Genomic DNA, 22,600 nt, shown 5'->3' with positions numbered 1-22,600 from the left:
GGTGTTTCAGGTTTGAATGTTCTTTTCCTTTCCCTCATCACTTCCACTGAGTCAGCAACAGACTGCAGCAGCAGGGCACAGGACAAGAACAGCCACAGCCACCAAGGGTGCGTGGTGCAGCAGGCACCTGACCTGTGCTTTGTACCATTAGCAGAGTTTCTGCAGACGTTGATTAAAATAGACACATTTTAGTATAAATACTATATTTATTAAATATCTTTACAATTCATTTAAATGTATTTACAGAACTATTCCTGCATAAGTTATACCTCAGACATGAAATTCACATAATTGCCTCTTAGGTAAGCATAGATGATAGTCTCATTTAACAACAACAAAAAAAAGCATCCTCATTAGATACAGACTCGGATTTGCTTCATTTTTTCAGCTATCTTTGGAAGAAACTACTTCATACAGTCCTTTTCTACACACACAGTCTGGTTTCTCCCTAGAGAAAGGATGCCCACTGCTGAGAGATGGAAATTCCTTCCCAAAATGCTTTACCTCACCTCTCATCTCCCTCACCCAGTCCTGTCTGGTCCCAAAATCTTGGTTTTTTTTTCTCCTCAGCCATACCTTCTTTATGAGCACAAAGTGTAGAGAGAAACTGTACACTGTAGGTCTCCCAAAGATAGCCGTCCAAGTAGCACGGAACCACAGACTCTTCCATGTCACATCTTAGCCCTTTTTTCACCCATATACCGAGTAACACAGCCGCAGAAATCCCAACTCCTGCACACACCGGGGATCCCCCTTCCCTTCCCATTCCTGCTCCACAACAGCCAGCTCCTGTCAGCTAACAGGGACGTTCCGTGGCAGCTGAGGCCGTTCCTGCATGTCCCCATGCTACGGAACAGCTCTCCTGTACGCTCCTCTCACCACCACACAAAACCTAACTGCTCAGAAGCGTTCCTGCTTCGTGCATCGTTTAAAGTTACTGTGATAGTATGGGCCCTGTCATTTCCTCTTCCAAAAATTTGTTGTGCGCAGACAGCTTAAGTTCATAGGAAGAAATTAGGTTTGATATGTTTCGAGTGCATATCTGAAAACAAAACAAAAACAAGCGCGTGATAAAAATATCAATTCTTTATAATACAGTATTGCTTTATAAACAGATGGAAAAGCTATCAGCTTTACTGGTCTTTGGTGTGTCCAGTGAGGGATAAACTCATGAATTGTAAATAAAAATCCAATTTTGTTCTTTATTAAAAAATAAATCAGGATGTGATGTGAGGCAGATGGCTTAACAGACACCGCTCAGCTACGAACTGCTTCAACACAAACAGCAAGGCAGAGGCTCAAACCCAGCAGGCAGCACAGTTCGCTTCCGGGGAGGTGGCCGAATCTCTCCGTTGGAGGATTGCAGCCCTGGACCAGCAGAGGCAGAGCACAGAACATGCAGCACCTCACACACCTCTGCTGTGCTCATCTCTCTGATCCACGTACATTTCTCAATTTATAGTTCTAAAAAGTGGAGGGGGGGGGGAAAAAAATGAAGGCTGGAAATGAGCGTAGTGAGAGCGAGGAGTCAGAGTGCAAAACAGTCCGGGTCTACAAGGGCATCGTTTAAGGTAAGTTCAGGGGAAAGCGTAATTGATCAAATCAGCTCTAGTGAAGAAACACGACAGTCAATACTGGAGAACAAAACGTGAAGATACCCAGATCTGAGAGGGAAACATCCCTCCCAAGGACGAGAAACAAAGCCCTGTACTGCAGCATGAATACATTCCTTCCAACGAGAAGCCAGGATCCAGCTTGTTCAGTTCTAAAAAACAAGGACTGACATTTGTGCAAAGTTACCCACCACTCACTGCTCCACGGATCGCAAAACTAATTGGTTTTTCTTCATTAACATAATCCTCCCCATACCCTCACCAAAATAAGATTTTGGTCAAGTTAGGGTAGTTAAGGCATTTTGACAAGTAATTACAAGGTGATTTAAAATAGATACGTAACATTACGCCAATTTAGGAATAGCAGATAAATTACTGAAGAGCTTCCAAATTAATCACTTATTATAAATGAAATGCCTGTTACAAGCACGATGCATTGAAATAGAGTAAAATGACATGTACATGGTACATGTTAAATGATCTTAAATAAAAGCTCGACATAGTTACGCAAATATACAGTACAAGTCCACAAAAATTCTTTAAACAAGTTGAGGTAACCTCAAACTTAAACAGTTTTAATGCAATAAACCAGGTAGTAAAGATCTCCTCCTGAGAGCAGGTAAGACTGCTTACTGACCGAGTTTAACTGCACTCACCTAGACATCCACATTACCCGACTTTTTATATATAAAAACATGGCTTTAATTTATTTCTACATACTCTTCTACCGGCAAAAAAGTTAATGAAAAACTGACCAAAAATATATATATCTTTACAGCTATCAGCTATTTGTATGAACCTCAAAATAGAAAGGAAAGCTTGCTGGAACGGGGGGAACAACTGCGAGCTGCTGTGATTCCAAAGGAAATGTAATATTGCAAAGTGGCTGTCAGATAACTGTAAACATCATTAAGGTTCGTTCTGAAAACCCTACGCTTTAGTTTCTGAAATGTTGCGTTTTGCTGATTATTCATTGATGGTTTCCATTTCTGTACTGCTGCTGCCACAGCATAAAGCAAAGAGGTGCGTGTGGGAGCCAGAAAACACGAGGATGGTCTGGCCTTCACTTGGTGCAGCACGTGCTGTGCTGCAGTGGCAATATTCAGACAAACGATGTTTCGTTAACAAGAGATTTGTGTACCAAAGTAACGATGCTCGGAGCTGAGGCTGATCTGCTCTCTGTGCAGCCTCCTGCTGCAGCATTGACGCCGTATCACCTGTGCTGGTCAGATGGGTTAAAATGCTTTGAAGGACCTCAGCTTCGACCATCTCTGGTGGTGGTTTTTTGTTTGTTTTTTTTTCGTTTTTTTAGACAAAGTTATAGTTTTTGTTTAAAAAAAGATAGTTATCCACAGCCAAAACATCCAGATACCAGCCCCATTATGGACGAATGATCTGCAGAACTCTTTAAGATCACGGTTAAGCACCTGAAATCACAAAACACATTTGCATCCATACAACTTGACCTAAAGTATGTTGTTGAAATTCCGAACTAGAAAAGGCTCCTAGGCTGACACCGTGTATGGCAAGAGCAGAATGTTTACAGCAGTTACAAACCTCCTGAAAACCGGAGCTTAGAAACACGAGACCTCAGCTACCACTGTAACAAGACTACGCTTATGAAACTGTGTTCTGTAACATACCCTTTAACGAACAGTGAATGTTTCTAGCAGATAGAGTAATATGCCCTCTTGTAGAGGTTTTAGCTATTGAATCTAGGCTGAAAGATGATAAACCAATTCTACTCATCTGAAAGTCACATTTCAAATGCAATAACAACGTGGGATTGATCCTCCCCCTTTTATGGACAATTGCTAAGCTCTGAAAGACATGCTTCAAGCCTTGAGCTGCTTCTTCACTTCTTGCTGGCAGACAGAGACCAGTGCACTACGAGAGTGGTTCTTAACAAGGACTTCAGTTGTGTCTCAAGACAGGCAACGAGCTCGCAAACTGGCTGCAGAGATCAGCTGCAAAGGAAGAAAGCCATCCTGCCAGCAGGAAACCACACGTGTGAAGCTGGGAGCTCGGGGATAATGAACACCTCGGCAGCTGGCACTGCAGGCACGTCAGTCTGTGTACTCAGCTACGATAGAAAGAAGGACGGTGATGTCATCTGGTTTCCCCCCTGTAATATAAGAATAAAAGCACGATGTCAAACCACGCTGGGTTGTCTTCTTATAGCCTGTGGTGCTGCCCCATGGAAAGCTCCTAGTTTAAATATTAAAAATCTGAAGCAGAGAACGCTTCCTCTACTTCCTTTCCAAAATACAGCTGAGGGGAGCATTCAAAAGATCAAAAAAGCTCTCTCCCCTCTTGAGCAATAGTGAGATGCTTCTAAAAGCTACTAACATTTTCAGCTATCACTTTTCAAGACTCAGTAGGCTGCAGCAATGCACTGCAGTTGCACAGAAATAGCTCGCAGGGGTATTTGGTTACACAGAAGGTCACAGGAGGTCTCAGGACTTGGGAGATCTGCAGATTCATTACTATCAACCTTTATGAAAGGCGTTTAAGGTGCCGCAGGAAATCCTGCCCTCTTGATACAGGGATAATGAGGATCTCTCTAATTATTAATTTAAAAAAATCGTTTGACAGGAGCCTGAACTCTGCCAGGCATTAGTACTTTTCTAGAGCATAGGAAATAGAACCAACAGAGATCAGGGCTGGGGGTTAATGGTACAAAGCTCAGAAAGAAATCCAAACAGCTGGCAGAATCTCGACTAAAACGCATCAGGACTGGAAGACCTTAACAGAAAATCACATCCCACAACTGAACAACAAAAATCCACAGCCATGCACAAATCCTAGGAACGGGTCAAGTACAGTTCTCCTGGGAGCCTGGACAACTTATGTCAGGCTGGATTCTTGTGGCAGCAGCATCCATATTAAAGAAAAAAAATAATAAAAGTCAGTGCACAGAGCGCCATGAGCTCCAGCTGCTTCCCCCCAGGAGGCTGCTGACTGGCTGGGGCCTGGGATGACCCGCGTCAGGAACCGGAGTCCTTGCCAAACTGACAGCACTGCTGCTCTGTTGCCAAGCACATTTCTTAATTCTCTCTTTTCCTATTGGATTTTTAAGCAGAGCTTTACTTTGCTGAAGATTTCTTAAAGATAGTGAGGGTGGGAGGAAGAGAAAAGAAAATCTTACCTCTCACGTTCAAGCCATTGTCACATGCAAACTGTGCGAAGGGTGACATGTAAGTGGGATCATACGCCAGCTCGTGAGCTTGCTCAGCAATGCTTCTTGCAGTCTGCTGTATGCTCTCATAATTGGAGTTCTGAATTAATGAGGAAAAAAGTATTCTTGTAAGGAAGCCTCTATCGCTATTTGTTAATTAACAGATCTGATAACTAAGAGTTCGCATTGAAAGAACCATTTTTTTTACCCTCACAAAAGAGACTCAGTTGAAGTAATGACATTTTACACCTTGAATGGAAAGCCTTAAGTCTGAGCCTCCTGCCCAAACCAACAAAAACACACCTGGGAAGAAGGAGCACCTTCAAAGTAAGATGAGAAAAGCTTTAATGAGAGCGGAATTTCTATGGGTAACTCATGCTCTTTTCTTATTCACTCTCCCTGTTGCTTTCCTTCAATACTTTTCTTACTCCAGACAACACAACACGACAATCATCTCTACTATTAAGAACTATTTTTGAATGTCATTTCAGAAAGTCTTCCCTGCAGTTTGGGGACTCAGCAGGCTTCTCCACGATGAACTTTTGGCTGAATTTCCTCAAGGGGAACTTCGGTGCCTTTCCCAACTGTACCAATAGATGGAGCTCAACTTACTTTTTCCGGAGAAGTGAATCTCCAGCACCCACCTCTGCTGACCTCTTGTCTGTGCAACAAAAAGGTGGATGTACCACAAACAGAAGCATGCTGCGGCACCATCCGTCAGCGACTCGGGTTGGCAGCTAGCACACCAGAGCCTTCCAGCCCACGACAGCATGCTGACACCTTCAGCACCACCATTACCTTTGCTAACCAGGTTAAAGCCCCTCTGACAGCTTGTGCTGTGGCACGATCCCACATTCCCTTTCACAGCACAGCTGCACACTTTGCTATTTCTGCTCTGATCATAGCACCAACAAGAGAGGAAATGATAGGGGGGGACTGCAGAGGGGAAGCACAGGAGTCTACCTCGTGTGCAGACAGAGGCCTCCGACCTTTAGCCTGCAAGGACCCATTCTGCCTGGCACCACCTTTCAATTACATACCTGCAGGATAAGAGCAGGCACCATATTTTTAAAACCACACTGTAATCCTACACGTTCGCCTCCTCTGCATCTCATAACATCAAAATGCTTCCCCCAGGGAAGTTATACATCTTGATACCTCTTAAGCATACTTTCCTTTCTGTAAATAGCCTTAAGCTAAACGCTCTCACGCAAACTACAATAGTTTAATGTATGTTTACTGTTTAAAGGAGTGTTTGTGGTCACCAACCTGGAGAACTAGCTGAGAGGTGTTTTCTTTTTAATATCAGATTTTCCACACACACACACAGCCCACAGTTCAGACACTCCGGACTTTCAGAACTACTGTTTTATAAGCCTTCAAAAAACTATCCATTATTTCTAAGTACTCAGCTTCCCTTACCCCAAATAACCCTTAAGAGAAAGCTGTATTTCCACTTATTTAATCTACAACTGCAAATGCAAATAGAATACAGGCAGCTAAGAGCAGCACCTGCTGCTGAACTGCCAGCTCTCCCCAGTCCCCCTGCCATCCCCTTGTGCTACAGCAGCCACCGACTCACTGCTGGCTGCTGCTCAGCACATCTGTGCCAAAGCTGCTGCTTCGAGATTCAGCCTGGCTGCAGACCCGAGAGAGAGAGCGCTTTGGGGCCAACGGCCCTGCTCAAACATGGTATTAACTGGCAAATTTAAACGACAGCCCTTGGTTGTGGGCCTTTTATGTGTAAAACAAAGCCATAAAAGAAATGGCAGTAACTGCGAGGATGTTCCGAATCTCTCCTGCTTACCTTCAGCTTTTTTAACTCCTGCAGAATCATGTAGTCAGGCATGTTGTCAAACAATCCGTCTGTCGCCGTCAAAATAATGTCTCCAAGTTGGACATCAAAAGAAGTGCTATCAGCAGCATCAGGGCTGTGGAAATGACACATGTCAAAGAAATGGACTCCAGCTTTCACGAAGGCACCAAGCAACGTCAAACTAGCACAGACAGCTTTTGTAATTCACCACTGTTACGTGTTTTGCTAGAAATAAAAGAAATAATCACTAACTGGAGCTTTTGCACTGGGAAAGCTTGTCAAGAAAGCTACAACAAAAGAGCTGTGATTGCAAACAGGTGATGTTCCAGCTATTACACAAAGGATTTGCATTTACAATTCCCAGATGAACAATTCCGCAAACTAATCTGCTTCACAAGTGTGTCTCCATGGAAACCATTAAGGAGAATGGCAGTTCAGGGCTTCCTTCTCACCCATCTCAAATATGTAACAGAACTGCACTTGAAAGGACAATTCATAATGAGAATGGCCAAAGCACTTAAGGATTCTGAATCATTTTCTGTGGCAGTGGAATGGGAAGCATGACTGGAAATCATTATCAGGAGACCACAGCTGGTTGGACTATTTACGTCTGATAACATCATGCAATATCAAGAGCAGAAAACACCTATTCAGGCCATGAATATTGCTCTAGGATCTGTTTCTCAGATCAAGCATAACAACAAAAATCTTCCTTGTTAAAGGTTCCTCAGAGCTCTTTAGCAGAGAGGTGAGGTTCGCCGTGCTGTTTGGCTGTGCGAGAAAGCAGAGCAGCCATCATCCCCAATGCCATCCCACCATCCAGACGGTGTGCGCCTTCAGGAAGGTCAGAGTTGGGACTGCCTGCCCAGCCCCACATACAGACCAAATACAAAACAAATTCAGGTGGGAAAACCATCCAGACAACACATGAGTGCCAATTAATGTCAAGAGCAGCCAGAAAGCTTTAATCGTGATTCAGAACCCAAGTGTGGGAGCTCGTTTATCTTGCACTTTTCTCACTGTGTGATGACTCAGATTGCTTTAATTCCCTGACTTCCACTGGACCATATTAACTTCTCTTATGCTATTTTGGGGGGTCTTTTTATAGAAGACACAGAATTTTAGACAAAAGATTTTAATAGTTCTGGAATTTCAAACAATCATTTGCTTTTAGTCTAATTAAAGAAGCTAGACTATGTAAGGGCTCCAATTTCAGAGCTCTACACTAGCTTCCTCTCTGCAGCCTCACAAAATAAAACCACGTGCAAGAATGGAACTACTGACTAACAGCTCTCAAGCAGCATTTTCAAAAGCAAAGCAAACAAACAAAAAAAGCAATTTCAGCATCAAAAATTGCAATCTTGATGGCATCAGCCTTGAGATTGACAGCTTTGCATCCAACTCTAAGGTGCCTATTGCATTCTGTGTTTACTGCCATCCCTCTCTGAAGATGCCTTTGTCATTTGTATTTAGAAGAGAGGTATCAGTTTAATGACCATACTGGAGACAAGAGCTGTATTCTAATTTGTGTATTTCACAGATTGTTGTTCCCCCCCTCCAGTTTTAGTTTACTGGTGAGGCTGCACACAGCACAGGATTTATCAGCCTGACATTCTCGGGGGAAGACACAAGTCTGCCTTTGAAGCAACTCCTTTCTGTGAACAGATTGTCCTTTCCTAATACTCTCATTTCCCAGCTTGGTGTTCCGCCAAACGGAGTTCTGCTCGTTTTGGTCAAACACAAGATGCTGCTGGAAACACAGCCGCTTGGAACCACGGGCTACAGTCACATGTCCCCCCTCTATTCTTCAAGCACTGCTAACTCACTGCCAAAATATCTACATTAGCGTACTCCAAGGCAGTCTGAGGGGAGCACAGACAGGAGCTGGGAATGAACGCTGCTGATCAGACGAGTCACTCATGCAGGGCGATGGGCACAGCCACAGCTGCAGTCTTCATTACAGCACCTCTATCAGGCAGTGCTCTCCCGTGGATCAGAACGCGTCCAGCACACATTACAGATGGTAAGAACATGCTATGCTGGATGAGTAATTGTGAAGCCAATGACTTCTGACTGTGCAACAGCTTACAAAGTTTATCAAGTACACAGTGAGAAGTGCTTGCAGCAGAGGCAGGTAAAGCCACGGGGCACATTGAAACCCGTGTGCTACGCTGCGTTATACAAGGAACACTGAAGCAGCAAAACTGTCACCTTTTGGGAGCTGATCACTATACAGATTTAAAACGTGAGATCCTTTGCCATCTTACCTGTCACTTAAGACGACTCCTTCTGCTTCTGGTGGAGCTATCGACAGTTGGAACGGAGTGTTGAAGTAATGCTGCTGCTCATCAGATCGATGTACAACTTCTCCTCCTCTGACTACCAAAAATCCAGAATCTCCCAAGTTGGCAGTATGTAAACGATGACTTGTTCTGTCCAAAACTACTATGCAAGCTGTACTGCTTCCTGAAAGCAGAATACAGTGACAAGCTCACCTTACAGAAAGCACTTATTCCTTCACTGCCTTTAGTCATTGCCCAGCGGCTGAAGTATTTATCAAAGCTTACAAATCAGGATAAATAAAAGCACTCATTCATGCAAAAATAAAATTAATACACATTACATAAGGCAAAATGCTAAAGATCTTTGCAGCAGAGGTTTCCAAGCAGACCTGTGTGCAGGACAGACCACAGATGAGCTAAGTGTATGACTGTACAGCCTACAAGGAGGCCAGCTGGCCCGAGGCATCACGTGTTACAGATGTTTCACTTTCTAGCCCAGGGAGCTGCCTGGAAAACCCCGCGCTTCATTTGTTCTCTAGTGAATACACGGGACCTTCTCCACTCTGAGTGAAGGAAGAGTCACAGCAGAACCTTTGGAAAGACTCATGTTTTATATACAACAGCACCCAGCACTGTTCTGCAATACAGGAAGAGCATTTAAGTAAATGCCACGATTTCCTCCCACTCCAGTTTCATTTAAAAATAATTTCCTAGACTCAATCCTGATGAACCAAGTATTGAGAGTTAAAGCGCAGCAGGAAGGAAAAGTTCAAGCCTAATGAAAATTTCCTAACGAAGTCTTGGTTTGAAATGAATTCTAAATGCCCATTGCTGTGGCAGCTCTGGTTTAGTTCAGGCAGAGGAGCACTAGTTTCAAATTTTAGCTGTATTAGCACAGTGTAACTAGGAGGCCACCACAGAATGCAGATCTTGTGACTCAGCAGATGCCACTTTTCAGGATCCGAAAGGTCAAGCCAAGCAGGGCTGCCTCTGTCTACAAAGGAGTTGTGGGAGCTTTCACCAGCAGCCCACTCTGTGGATTGCTTACAGCCACACCTGCCTTGCACAGATGAGCGCTATTATGTGTGCAAAATCCCAATGGAATTAACAACTATTGCTATTTTGGTGACACTTAAGGTCACTTCTGAGGTTTGAACCTATTCTTTAGGCATATAATGCAAGAACATCTGTGCTAAGCTCAGCAGACAAGCTAAATATAGCTTACACAGCACTCTCCTGGCATAGAAGTTTAAGGTCAGGTGAGAAGCATGCGTATCACACAGGGCAACACCTTCCTGGTGCCTAAGAGGTCACATGCCCTTCAGAAACACGTTCTGTTGGCAAGGTTGTCAGTAAAGGTCAAATACTGCCTTTCAATCTGTTCACAACTCCCAGAGCATCTAGATTGCACTATCTAAAATCAAGTTGGACAAAGAACATTGCTAAGCATCTGTTTGCATTCAAAAACATGTCTAACGATTCCTTTTACAAAGAACTGTAAACCTACAGGCTATCAGCGGTTGCGTGATATGAGCCACTTTAATCAGCCTGCTAGGTTTAAAGTTCATTGGACATAAAAGGCAACAGGAACAGCAAGTCAAGGAGCGAGCAGATGCATCCAACTATGATCAGAAAGTCTCTACTTGCACAGCTTCAGCAAAAAGCCACAGTTAACAGAGAACTATTTACACAAACAAGTGCATGCTGCAGCATATTCTACTGCAAAACTCAACATTCAAACTCCCTGCAAGAACTGGTGAAGAATCACCTCCACCCACAAAGGCTGCTTACCATCAATATTGACTTATTTTTCTATCCATGTATTTAGATACATACGAATATTTGCACGTACTTAAGTACGTGTGTAAATAACACAGGACACAGATCCAATTCACATTTTTGCCTCTTACCAAGCAAAGGTACTTTGTTCTGCAGCAGCTCACAATAACCTGCAGTGAGAATCCCGACAGGATTACTTGGTACAAACCGTCCTTCTTTTACTAAACGTTCACATGTCCGCATTAAAGTCCCTGAGAACTGAGAAGGGTCGACCCCATAGTCCCTCCAGCCACCGACACCATCTGCCACTCCTAGAGGAAAAACCAAGCAGAAAACAAGAGTTAGGTGAACAGGAACGTTATCCACAATGCATGTTATGTTCAATAGCTGCAGGAAACACAGCACAGCAATTTTTGTGGAAACGGATCTTCAGCTTTAAAGAAGTGTTCAGAAAAGAAATAAGACCACACAAAACAGCCTAACCCCCAAACCAGAGCAAGCCTACACAAAGCTGGGCCCTGTGTCTGCAAGGACAGTTCGTTGCTTACTCCAGACAAGGAAGAGAATGAAAACTGACCATGGTTCAGTTATTTCTGTTGTTACTCGAAACAGAAAATGAGATGAATTCTGCCAAAGCTTCACAAGCTTTGAGCAACTCCAGGCAAGTACTGAAGATGCTATGTGCAAGTGGGGTTGTCAAAGAGACAAACAGTTGAGCCAATCACTATGCTGATGTTGACAGCAACATGATGCTATTGTCAGTGGAAATAAGAGCAAGAAAAACGCTCTGGCTGTCTCATACACAGAAGAAAATCAGTTCTGGCATCTCCTAGACAAATAGTGTGGAAGATGAAGCTCCTGAGCTGGGTCAGAGTAACACAGCAGATATGTCAAAAAAGATCCCCAGCATTTTAACCCCCTATCCAGGCCCACATCTGCACCTTCTCCTTAAAACAGCAGCTGTTTCAACTTTTGAGAGCTCTGTGACTCCAGAAAGAAGAGCACTGCTAGCAAAGGCAGGAAAATTTGACTGAGGCGGTAAAAAGTAAGTTTGCCTCATCTACAAATGCCCTTCACGCCAGTCACCATCTGAAACTGAGACGGAAGGTTTAGAGCCGACTTTGGCACGAACTCTAATCTGACAAGAGGTTACATCCAGATTCTGAACAGCCCATCAACATTAATCAGATTTCTCCCAAAAATAGTGCACAACCTTTTAGACACCTGCTTTGTCCGCTTGCTTTCTCAGAAGAACGGTGCAGGTGCCTTCTTCAGAGCAGCTCTGGCACAGAGCTCACATGGAAGCAGCCCAGGCACTCCTCACAACTTCTTTCCTCCTCTCTGCAGGAGAAAACTAATCCTCCCTCTGCAGGTCCCACAGCTTCAGGGTAACGCTGGGTTAAACTGCTGGGTTCTGCTGCTACTCAAACCAGGCTAGTGTAAGAGATCAGCAAGAAAAGCGTTTCTGCTCTGATCTGGAACTTGAAATAGAAGCCGAGCACCAGTCTAGATGATAATGCTTTGCTTTGCATTAAGCGACCCGAAGAGCAGCTCTTTTTCCCTTTAAGATGACTGCAGTCCAGCCGTAATTTTGCCAGCTGATCATAGCAAGCATTGCTTCAGTGAAAAGGTTGACACAACGAAAAGGGCAGTGTCTGACAGATACTGTCCAGATACTGCTCCTGGTTCCTAAGGTTGTTACAAAACAAGCTTGTGAGAAGTTATGGAGTACCCCTGAATGCTCAGTAAACTATTTTCGTGTTAGCCTTCTTTGGAAATACTTCAACAGAAACAGCACAGCATTAGCATACGGGGCAAGAAAGCAAGCCACCGCAGAAAGCACCCAATGAGGTTAATTACCAAAACCAACTCTGAAGTAAAAATAAGAGCACGCCACCTGATTTTCTTTGCTCACTTCTTACTCCAGGCAAGAAATCTGAATCCACAACCGTGGCGGCACACCTTGCTCTGCTTTGTATTCCTGCCTGCTTTCTGTAAGCTATGAACAGCCACAAGGACGCTGCCAGTGCCTCCCATGCCCACAAGGTGCCCCAACCTGCAGGAGGTCCAACACACAGCCAGGCATTCCTTCTCCATCTCTGGCACAGCAGCAGACCGGAGCAGCACGCTCACAAGCATGCCCTGCAGAATGCTTCAAGCCCCAGCGCCTCCGCATGGCTCAGCAGCTCTCTGCTGTCATTGCCTCGCCCAACACAGACAATGGGGGGTTTCCACAAAGTTGTTTTTTTCCTTTCCTTTAAAAAGCATTTCTAAACCAGTCCATTTAATCTAAGCTAGGTGACCTTGTTAGCTCCCAAGGCATGCTGCCCGAGCAGCCAAACACTTCCTCCTGCTCAGGCACGCAGTCAGCAGGCCCTGCTGCCATCGAGATCAGCACAGCACACAGGCAGAGCACACAGGGAGCCCTACAGCACACCTCAGATACCCACTTTCCTTGCTTTTGCCTTACATCAGTGCAATCCCAGTTCTCGCTGTCTTCAGACATCGTGTCCTGCTTTCTGATTGGTTTCAAAATGAAAGCCAGTATCTTCAAATTCTCAATATAAACTCAATGGTTTAATAGGAAAGGAATATATATATATTTTTTTATTTCCTACTGAAAAAGATGTAAATGTGAACAAAGTTGGAAAAAACTTTGTGAGAATGACACAGCTAAGAAGAATGGGCACATGGAGGCACGAGGCAAACACGGGCGTGCCTGCAGGAACTGATCTTGCATGCAAACACTGCAAACCTCGTAAGATGTTCCACTCATCAAACTGAACTTTAAGATTCTGGAGAACATTACCCAAATTAGCCATGATTCACCAATAAAAGAACATCGAGAGGATATATTTATGGGCCTGGACTTATTTTGCATCTGACACAGAGGACAGACTAAAATGGCAACGAAGCACAATCTGCTGTGCTGCATGAGTGTGAAATGCAGCACCTAATATTCGTCACTACCTCAGAATTGAGATAAACCGATAAGATTCCTAGTTTATCAGTGATGAGATAAGCTCCACGGTCCGGCAGCTCCTCCAGCAGTGTGACTGGCAGCAGGCAGGGGAGGGGATGCTACAGCCAAGTGGCACCCATTCCCCAGCACACCCTCCTTCAGGCTCCCTTTGGAACACACTGTGTACAATAACCCTGGTCAGATACCTTCTGCAGAGGCAGGTGGGGCTCAACTGGTAACTAGTTACAAAAGGAAAGGTTACTTATTCACACTGTGCGTTTTAAACCTTATACCTGTCCTCAGCTTGCATTAACTTCAAAGGTTCTAGAAGAATAAACGGCTCAATGACAAGGAGGAACAAAAAGCAAGAGGCTGAAGGAGAAACAAGGAACTGAAAACACTGAATTGTGCACCTACTTCCAGGAAAAAGAAGCAGTTCCTTTTATTATTCCCACCTCCCACAGCAATACACCACTGCTCAGGAAACAAGTTTTACTCCAGGTATCTCTCCTACCCAACTGCTCAGTGATTTTGGAAGCTGTAGCAGGGCAACAACACTTCCTGCAACATAGGTATGCAGAGTGCCTCACCTAGCACGCTGTGTGCTTTGCTTATTTCCTTCTGCACCTTCTGACAGAACCTGCTTTTGCTCTGTGCAGTTTTCTTCCAGAAACTGTGGTAAGGAAGAATCATCAGATTTTAGCTTCATCCTCAGAAAGAAAGCCACTAATTTCAAAGAGATTACATTCAGTGCTACTTAGCAGCTCTGCTGACATTTGGATTAGCTGTACAGACAAGTATGTCAGTGAATGTGATTCTAAAGGAGATGTTTCTCAATAACCTGTAGTTCCTCTGCAAATGGAAATACTTGTTCTCATGTTAAAAAAGCCCCATTTGGACTACTGTACAAAAACAGTCTGTGACATTTTTCAAGATGCTGATTATTCCCTCTAGAATGCTTCCATTTCTCCCAAGAGAAGGGGTAGAGCTGTACACTGAGCTCAGCAGACCACTCGCCTCCTTTAGCATTGGCAAGTTTTAGCAGCAATCTCTTTAATAGGTATGATACCAAATAAACAACTTAACATAGTCTTACAGGACCTTCAGGCATCTGAGCAAGAATTCCTCCTCTGTAGCTGCCAGAACATCTCTGACATTTCACCTACAAATCCTTCCATATTTTGCAGTTCACTTTTCTTGATGACAGCAAAACCAACGATCTTCTGAGGGCCTCACCGCTCTCTGGGGAGCTGCATACCTCCTATGCAGGCAGATGACAAACTTAACTCTCACACACAGCACCATTCCTCTTACCGTAGAGTAGCTGCACTACAGCTCCAAAGAAAACCACCAAGATTTGCAGCAGATAGAACAGCTGCCAAATTTAACTTTGCAGTGGACAAACAGCGCCCTGTTGCCAACCACTTGTTTCCTACCACTGCCACCAGTTGTTTCCTACCCCTTCTGCTACCACAGCTTCCATGGTTTGGAAGGCTAGTCAAGTCACACTGGCTACACCCAAACTTCCACCCAGCAGACAGTGTAGAAGTGATGCTGTCACGAGATGCACTCTGCTTGCTGCAATGTTTCAATCATGAGTCACACAACAGTTCGGAAAATCCATTAAAAAACTGCAAAGAGAACAGGAGCCTGATAAGGCAGGAATAAGCAAGAAAAAGCAGATCCAAACAACAGAGAAAGAGACCACCAGCTTCAATCTCAGCACCTACAGACTGGTGAACTTATTTGCTTTGTTAAGGTTAGTGCTTTTTTTACCTGTATACTAACTAGAAGGGAACAAAGGTATTAGTTCCTAAAATTCTGTTTTCCAGCTTGGAAAAACACTTATCTTAAAGTTACAAAAAGTTTAAGACATGAGCAGGAAGACACGTATGTTCAAGAAGACACCTTCCGATATTTCTCATCACTGCATTCTGTAATTTTCTGAGGGTCTGGACAACAGTGGCACCAACAGCAAACATACACAATGGTACAAGCAGCAGCACAAAGCACACACAGGGCTGAAACGTGGAGCTCCAGAAATGAATATTAGTAGGAATGTTATTTCCTTTCCTCATTGCGATCCCAAAGGATGTCATGGATTTGAGATTCTTGCTCCTCCTTCTGCTCACAATGGGAAGAAAACATGCAAATGTAAGAGGTATATAGCAGCCAGAAGTCAAAATAAGAGCTAAAGAGCCAAAGCTTCCAGTACACCAGTAAGGGACCCCACCAAGCCTTGATGACTGCGGGACGGCTGGAAATAACGCACATCTCCATAAGTGTCCTCATTTTCTTACAGGGAAAGGCTGAAGGACAGGCTAGCAGACGCGCTGTCAACTTCTAGACTGCATAACACAAAAGAAGTGCTTGGCATTGTTGTATCTGCTGTAAACACTCTGCCTCATTAGCCCTGGCCAACTTTTGTTTGACCTAAGAAAATGAAACCCCAAGCACTCATGCCAAGTGGCTGGGAGTAGCTCCTTCACTGTAACACCACGCCCGTATCCATCCCACACAAGCATGCTTTCCATACAGAGATTCTGGAAAAGACTGGCACGGAAGAGTTTTAAATTCCTATCTGCTATAGCTTTGTTAGTGATGACAACTAGGGCAGGCTAACTTGAAACTCACTGTTCTCTACAAGTGTTATATTGTGTTCAGCACTCACTTTCACTGAAACCACCTGAGCCTCTTCATTAAACTAATGCTGAAAAATGAAGCTTTTCAAGCCACGGTTCAGCCCAGGCAGATTTCTGAGGTGCAAAGTTAGGCAGGTATTGAGTTGGCACAAAATTTATGAGGCTTGTTAAAAAAGAAAAAGAAAGATAAACAGCCTCAGATTTGCGATGAGAGCAAGAGGAATTGAGGGCAGGAAAAGACTGGTGCTGAAACTTCTTCTGCAGCAGTGTTGAACAGCTGGTGAGAAAGGGAGAGCAAAGAGATGAATAATAGCAGAAACAAGAAAACTACTGTGCTCTGGAACTTAAGAACTACTGATGAAGAAAAAGCACTGAGACTGCATTAGAAGCTATACTGTGTTAACGTCTGCAGAATGTTTGCAGCAGTTTTGCTTTACTGATACATATTAATATTAGAAAGAGCAATGAAGAACGTGAAAACAGCTTTACAGGGAAAAAAAAAAACAAAAAGCAGCTTTCCTATTTGAAGCCTCTTCTTCCTGCTAAGGACTTAAGACATCCTTGTTTGAAGCTGTCTTTGCTGTTTGATCCTTAAGTGGAGTTATAACTGTTTGTTATCAAGTTGCCATGAAAATTAATGCAAAGACAAACTTAGAAATGCAACTCTCTGTTAATTCCAGCTGGAAGGCAAGACAAGCTGGAAATCCTCATATGGTAATGACCAAATACGGCCAAAAAACCCTAAACATCATCAGATGAGTCCAAATCTACACCATGTAAAGAATCCACTTACACAAGAAGCATATTCTGCATTTCTCTTCAGGGCAAATACAGATTACTTATTTATCAGTGCTGGCCTAGTAAGAACCTAAAGGCAGCCAGCCGTAGTCACATGTTGGAGTGTGGTTGTCCAACAGCTGATCTAAATGGAAGAAGTTTCCTTGGAACAGGCGCAAGAGAAGAGATGCAAAATGTCTAAATACACAGACAGGTTTTTCACATCTCCTTGAAAGCTGTAGCATCACCACTACAGCACGGGCTCCCTTTTAGAATAACCAGCAATACTGTTGCCTAGCACCCCGTTACAGCTTCCTGAAAAAATGTTTTAGCTATATTAACCAGCAAGTAAGCTACAGTGACAGAGCTGAATTCCAGGCACTGTCATATCATAAGACACTGCAGCAAGTTCTCAGCATCTTTAATCTAAAATGACAGGGAGAAAAACAAAGGTTTTTTTTTTGTTGTTGTTAATTTACTTTAATGTTAAAGTTGTGGTAAATTTACTTCCATTGCTGCAAAGCAACTTTTGCAAAGTGTCAGCCAAATTCAACCTTGACTGCACGGGAGAAAGGTCAAGCACTGTCCAAAGCAACACTTCTCATAAACTGAAGATTCTTATTGACTGCCTCCGTTTTCCCATTACTTTTAAAATCTGAGCTGGGAAGATCCATTTTGCAGACGAGCACAAAGCATAGCAAGCAATCAGGACACAGCACCCGCCGAAACTGAAGTCTGACATTTGAAACCAGCCTCAATGTCACTTTGCCTTTCACTTGACAAGGACAAAGCATGCACTAAAATAAGGAAGCGTGCAATTCAGCGATCTTTTACATCGCAGCCACCAGGTGCTCCGCCAGGTTTTAGAGGCACAAAGGGAGGAAAACACCCACAAAGGTGTTTCCCCGCGCCCACAGCCACCAGGCCTCAGGGGCAGCTCCGTGTGAAGCACAGGGCCTCCTGGCCGCCGGCCTCGGCGCCACCCCATCCCAGCACTGCGCCCGAAGGGACGGCGGCCCCGCCGCAGCCTCGGTAAGGGCGCAGCGCCGGGGTCCGTCCCTATGCCACCGAGGTCACCCGCACCGCCGTCACTTACCGAGCACATCCGCCGTGCGGTGCCGGGCCACGAAGCAGGCGTCATCCCCGTAGCACATGCCTTTCTTGAGGATCCCCTTGCGGAAATCTTTACCGAAGCCGCAGCTGGCCGTCACTAAGCTGTAGTCACGGCTGTCGGTCTGCGAGAGGCCGCCCAGCACCGCCCGGGCCACCAGCCTGCCATAGGACAGCACCGAGAACATGGCGTGGGGCGCCCAGCAGCCCAAGGCCAGGAACGCGGGGAGCCACCGGCGCAGCCGCCTCCTGCAGCGAGCCAGCCTTCCTGCTGCCCGCCGCCTCCGGGCCTCAGCGCCGCGACAGCTCCGGACCTCCGGCCGAGCCCCGCGGAGCAGCAGCGCCCGGCCAACCTCAGCAGCCCGCCTCGCAGCCCCTCGAACGGCTCGGTCCCTCCACACCTCGGCCCGGCAGTCCCTCCTCGGCCCGGCCCCTCGCCCTCCCCCCGCCCACCTCGCCCCTCTCGGCCGGCTCCCGCCCTCACACCCCGAGCGCCGGCTCCTCGCGGCCGGCACCGCCGCCCTCCGCCGCCACCCCCGCGCAGGGGGAGGGGGGGCTCCGCCTACTCCCGAGCCGCCCCGCGGAGGCCCTCCGAGCTCTCTCCGTAGAGCTGAGGAGACCCCGGTCAGAGCCGCCGCGCCGCGCCGCGCCGCCCCCGCTCCCCACCGGCCGCGGCCGCCATCTTCCCCCCGCGCGTGCACAGCCGAGGGCCTGGCGCTCGGCAGCCAGCGAGCGGTGAGGAGAGGTCAGCCCCGCCCCGGGGCAGCGCGCGTGCGCGGCGGGTGGGCCGAGCGCAGCCTCCCATTGGCTGCCCGCCGCGCCTCATTTGCATGCTACGGGACAATAACAGCGCGCCGCTCCCGGCAGCCCCCGCGGCACTGGGGCGGCCCCGGTTCCCCGGTGAGCCCCGGGCTGGCCGTAGCGCTGCGGTGGTCGCGGCCACGAGGTGAGCGCTGGGCTGCGGCCCCTCGCCGCCTCCTCCAGCTCTACCTGTCATTATTGCAATTATGTTTTCAACACCGGGGCTGCGCCTAACCCAGCTATGTGCCCTCCACGCCCATATCGGGCCGCGTGTCTGGCGTGCTCGAAATAACTCCTAGGGACTCGGTGCCCATTTGCGCTTTTCTGGTGATTAAGGACGGTTATGTGAGTCATGCGGCACTGAAAAGTATTTTTAAAGGACGACTCCTCATGTTTCCCTGGCAGCGCGCGGTTTTGTGTAAAGCGAACTCACTGTGTCTGATGGCTGTGATTTCTGGGAAAATAGGTGAAAGTAGAGAGGATTCACCCGTTATGTAGGGCAAACAGATGCCAGAGCACTAAAGATAAGGCTGCAGAGTGCTGAGATAAGGCTGCAGGGTGCGATCGTCACAGAACAGACACTTAGCATTGCACGTGGGACAAAGGCATGGCTGTGCGGGTGGCACGGCTTCAGGGCATGGAGACCCCGAAGGACTGATCCTTCCCTGCTGCCAGCCCTGGGTGCGCAGAAAGGTTTGGTGCTGCTTGGAACTCTTGGCTGGCAGCCCTGAACGTGCACTGAGTGCTGCGTTAACGAGGCTGCTGCGCCGCGTGCCCAGAGATACATAAAGAGCAAAACAAAAGGCAGACATAAAGCAGAGGGAGGTGTGAAAGCTGAACCCTAAGCTGGTGAAAGGAAAAGCTGTGCGGTGTACAGCAGGGATCCAGCCCGCCGGGAGCATTGCTGAAGAACTGTCATTAACAGCATTAAGGCACAGTGAGCATTTGGCTGCTGTGCATCTTGACAGAGGGACAATGTTCGTCCCCTCTGAAGTGCTAAAGGTTTAAGCAATGTGTGAAACGCTTCAGCCTGAAGCTGAAATGGTATCCAAACTTCATTAAAAATAATCTGCCCCTTTGTAATTCTGTATGAGGAGAATGAAAGTGCAGAGACCACAAAGACCAACTTAAGCCCAGCCTTTCCGAACTAGGAAACTGCTGCACAGCCCATTTTGCCAACATGCTGCTAAAAAAGGAGTGCTGCTGCCATGGCCATCAGAGTTGCTGCCTCACCTCCTCTCGTACCTAGAGCAGGAAAGGGAAGTGCATATTTTCAGAGTTTCCCCAACAGTCATTCTTTCCCTTAACTCATTCTTTCTTCCTTCTTGTCCCTTCTATGCTAAGACCAATCCAGCCTAATTCCTGCTTTAAGGCACCAGATTTCAGTCCTGCCAACAGTGCTGGTGTGCCCTGAGACAGCTCTCACCATCACAAGGTGTTCTGTCCTACACTGGCTGGATGCACACCGCTTCTCCATCTGTAATCCCCCACCTCACTTCCAGCTGAGCACGAGTTCTCCATGCCCCATCGCAGTGAATTCCCTGAAGCAGGATGGGACACGCTCTGTAGCGCTTTATCAATCGGCCATGCCTCACAGATTGAGAAACTCAGCATGAGAGCAGGGCTGTCAAATACACTCGGCAGAGCATGACTCTGTGTTCCTGCGAGGCCATGCCGTGAGCAATTCATAATCCCTCCATCCCTGGTCATCCACTCAGGCTGGTCCAGACGGCCAAGGAAGACAACATCGTTTACGTAATAATAATTAACCTTTGCTGAACTCTTTCACTCCTTGTGATGACAGTTCCCCAGATGAAAGATTGCTATTGGCTTTCATTCAGAAGATCACTCGGCTCTTGGGAGAAAAAAACACCACCAAGCCCCCATTTTAAATGAAATACAAGAGGATTGGTTCTTCCTAGTATTCACTATCAGCACTGATAGATCTCTGTACGTACATTGCTGTCTCACTCAGTACTATTATTGTACCCTCAGGGCCAAGATCCTGCCAAGTGGTATTTGTTTAAAATTCTCAAATGCACAAATTTGGCACAAAAACTGGAGCAAAGGGCATTCCCCTGGTTACAGCAGCTGGGTGGAATCTTCCCACCTCAAAGTCCAAGATCCATTTACATCAGTTCGTTTAAGCTGCAAAACAAAATGAACTCTTCCTGCTAGGCTTGCTCGGACAGACTAATAAATGAGATGGGGAGCACAAGGCAGAAATGCTGTACAACGTAATCGACTGTTGAAGGCACAAGCAGTTTTTCAGCCTGTGTTAAGACTGATTCACTTGTAGCTGACGTCAGTACTCCCTCCCTACTACTTCGCCTTGGAATTGGAGTATGATAAATATTACCTGTAATGCCATCTGCTGTACAGAGGCAGCACAGGGCTCCAAGGCTTCCCACAATTTATTTAAGAGTTAATGTTGTGCTAGAGCAGAATGCACTTCAGGCTTATTTAACTTTGTTTCGACTTTAATTAAAAATGCCTGTCCACCTGTATTTCTAAAGTCATCTGTCACAGAGCAAAAACCATGTTTGCCTTGCAAAGAAGTTTGGACAGCTTAGTTAATATCAAACAGGAAACTGCTGCGAAAATGACAGTGTTACCAGAAGTGCCCACATGGAAGATGCAGGGTCAGGAGATCGCTCTCAGGGTGAGCAACTAGAACCTCCACATGGGACCTCTGTGATACCCGGGGAGAGCTGACTTATTTCATGCATCAATTTCTCCATTGGTTCCTTTGGAACTTCACCTAAGTTATCCAGCTTCTCTGTCAAATACAAACTACTGCAGATTAATGGTGACTGTTACTTTTGCCAGTGTTTTGAATGGATCAAACTGGAAATATGTGTTTGGAATATGCATATTTAAGTGCATACATACTTAAACTAAGGCACATGCAAAATTATTTCCTCGCAGGATTTTTTCCTAATTTTAAAGTACCAGGAATGATACCACTTCCTATAGGAGCTCTTTCACAACAGTGGGTCTGATGAGTACTTTTTGTTACAGAAAGCTTCCTCACACTGAAATCTGTTCCAAGTCTGTTAAAAGCTTTGTGTATGGTGTGTTCAAAGAGAGCAGCGCAGGCTCAGCCAACAAACAGCTTGAGCACCTCACCCACTAATTTATGAGGACCGTGTTTATTAAACTAATCCTACTCTGAGTTAGCTTAAACTTCCAAAAATAAAATGGAACTGTTCAATCAAAAGGATACGTGTCCATAAGCAGAATTTCTGACACCTTCACGCTGAAGAGAAACATGCTGACTTTGCCCATTTGTTCACCTAGATTTGAATATTTTTAAGTACATTCAGGATGGGTATTGATTGGTACATGACTCTACTGTCTTTTGTTCTGAGAACAACAATAGTTTTGTATGTGTAGCAGTAATTAAACTATTTGAAACAATTTTAGAAGGAAAGGGCTATGGTGTAAGTTAGTTATACGAGTGAAAATGAATTTTACTGAATCAGTAAAATGTGCTTAAATGAGAGAAACTGAAATTTAGGTAATGTTTTTTGCTTTGTTTTAGCATCTCATAAAAGACACGTGTGTTAATTCCGTTTGTGTTTATGATCAGTCACTTGATGGACTTAATCCTGCAATGTTTGGATTGCAAATGGCACAC

General features: G+C 45.6%; 1 protein-coding gene across 1 annotated transcript; it reads right to left on the bottom strand.

Moving 5' to 3' along the window:
* Positions 1 to 186: 186 nt before the first annotated feature.
* Positions 187 to 18,434, bottom strand: PPTC7 (protein phosphatase targeting COQ7). The gene is made up of 6 exons (XM_042865989.1): positions 18,146 to 18,434; positions 10,800 to 10,979; positions 8,875 to 9,073; positions 6,599 to 6,722; positions 4,762 to 4,891; positions 187 to 3,738 (listed from the first exon to the last, which is right to left on the bottom strand). The coding sequence occupies exons 1-6, from the start codon at positions 18,345 to 18,347 to the stop codon at positions 3,680 to 3,682; spliced, it is 894 nt and encodes a 297-aa protein (XP_042721923.1). The 5' UTR covers positions 18,348 to 18,434; the 3' UTR covers positions 187 to 3,679.
* Positions 18,435 to 22,600: the final 4,166 nt, after the last annotated feature.

Source organism: Lagopus leucura, unplaced genomic scaffold (genome assembly GCF_019238085.1).
Source record: "Lagopus leucura isolate 7727_CA_CO unplaced genomic scaffold, USGS_WTPT01 Super-Scaffold_806, whole genome shotgun sequence".
Lineage (NCBI taxonomy): Eukaryota > Metazoa > Chordata > Aves > Galliformes > Phasianidae > Lagopus > Lagopus leucura.
This window is presented reverse-complemented; position numbering and strand designations above follow the sequence as displayed.

What these genes read in the sequence shown, in the direction of transcription:
- PPTC7 (XM_042865989.1), bottom strand. Translation starts at nt 18,347, where the DNA reads ATGTTCTCGGTGCTGTCCTATGGCAGGCTGGTGGCCCGGGCGGTGCTG. An exon ending in CCGCACGGCGGATGTGCTCG is followed by an intron (nt 10,980 to 18,145) that starts GTAAGTGACGGC and finishes TTTTTCCTCTAG; the next exon opens with GAGTGGCAGATGGTGTCGGT. An exon ending in CAATGGCTTGAACGTGAGAG is followed by an intron (nt 3,739 to 4,761) that starts GTAAGATTTTCT and finishes CTTATATTACAG; the next exon opens with GGGGGAAACCAGATGACATC.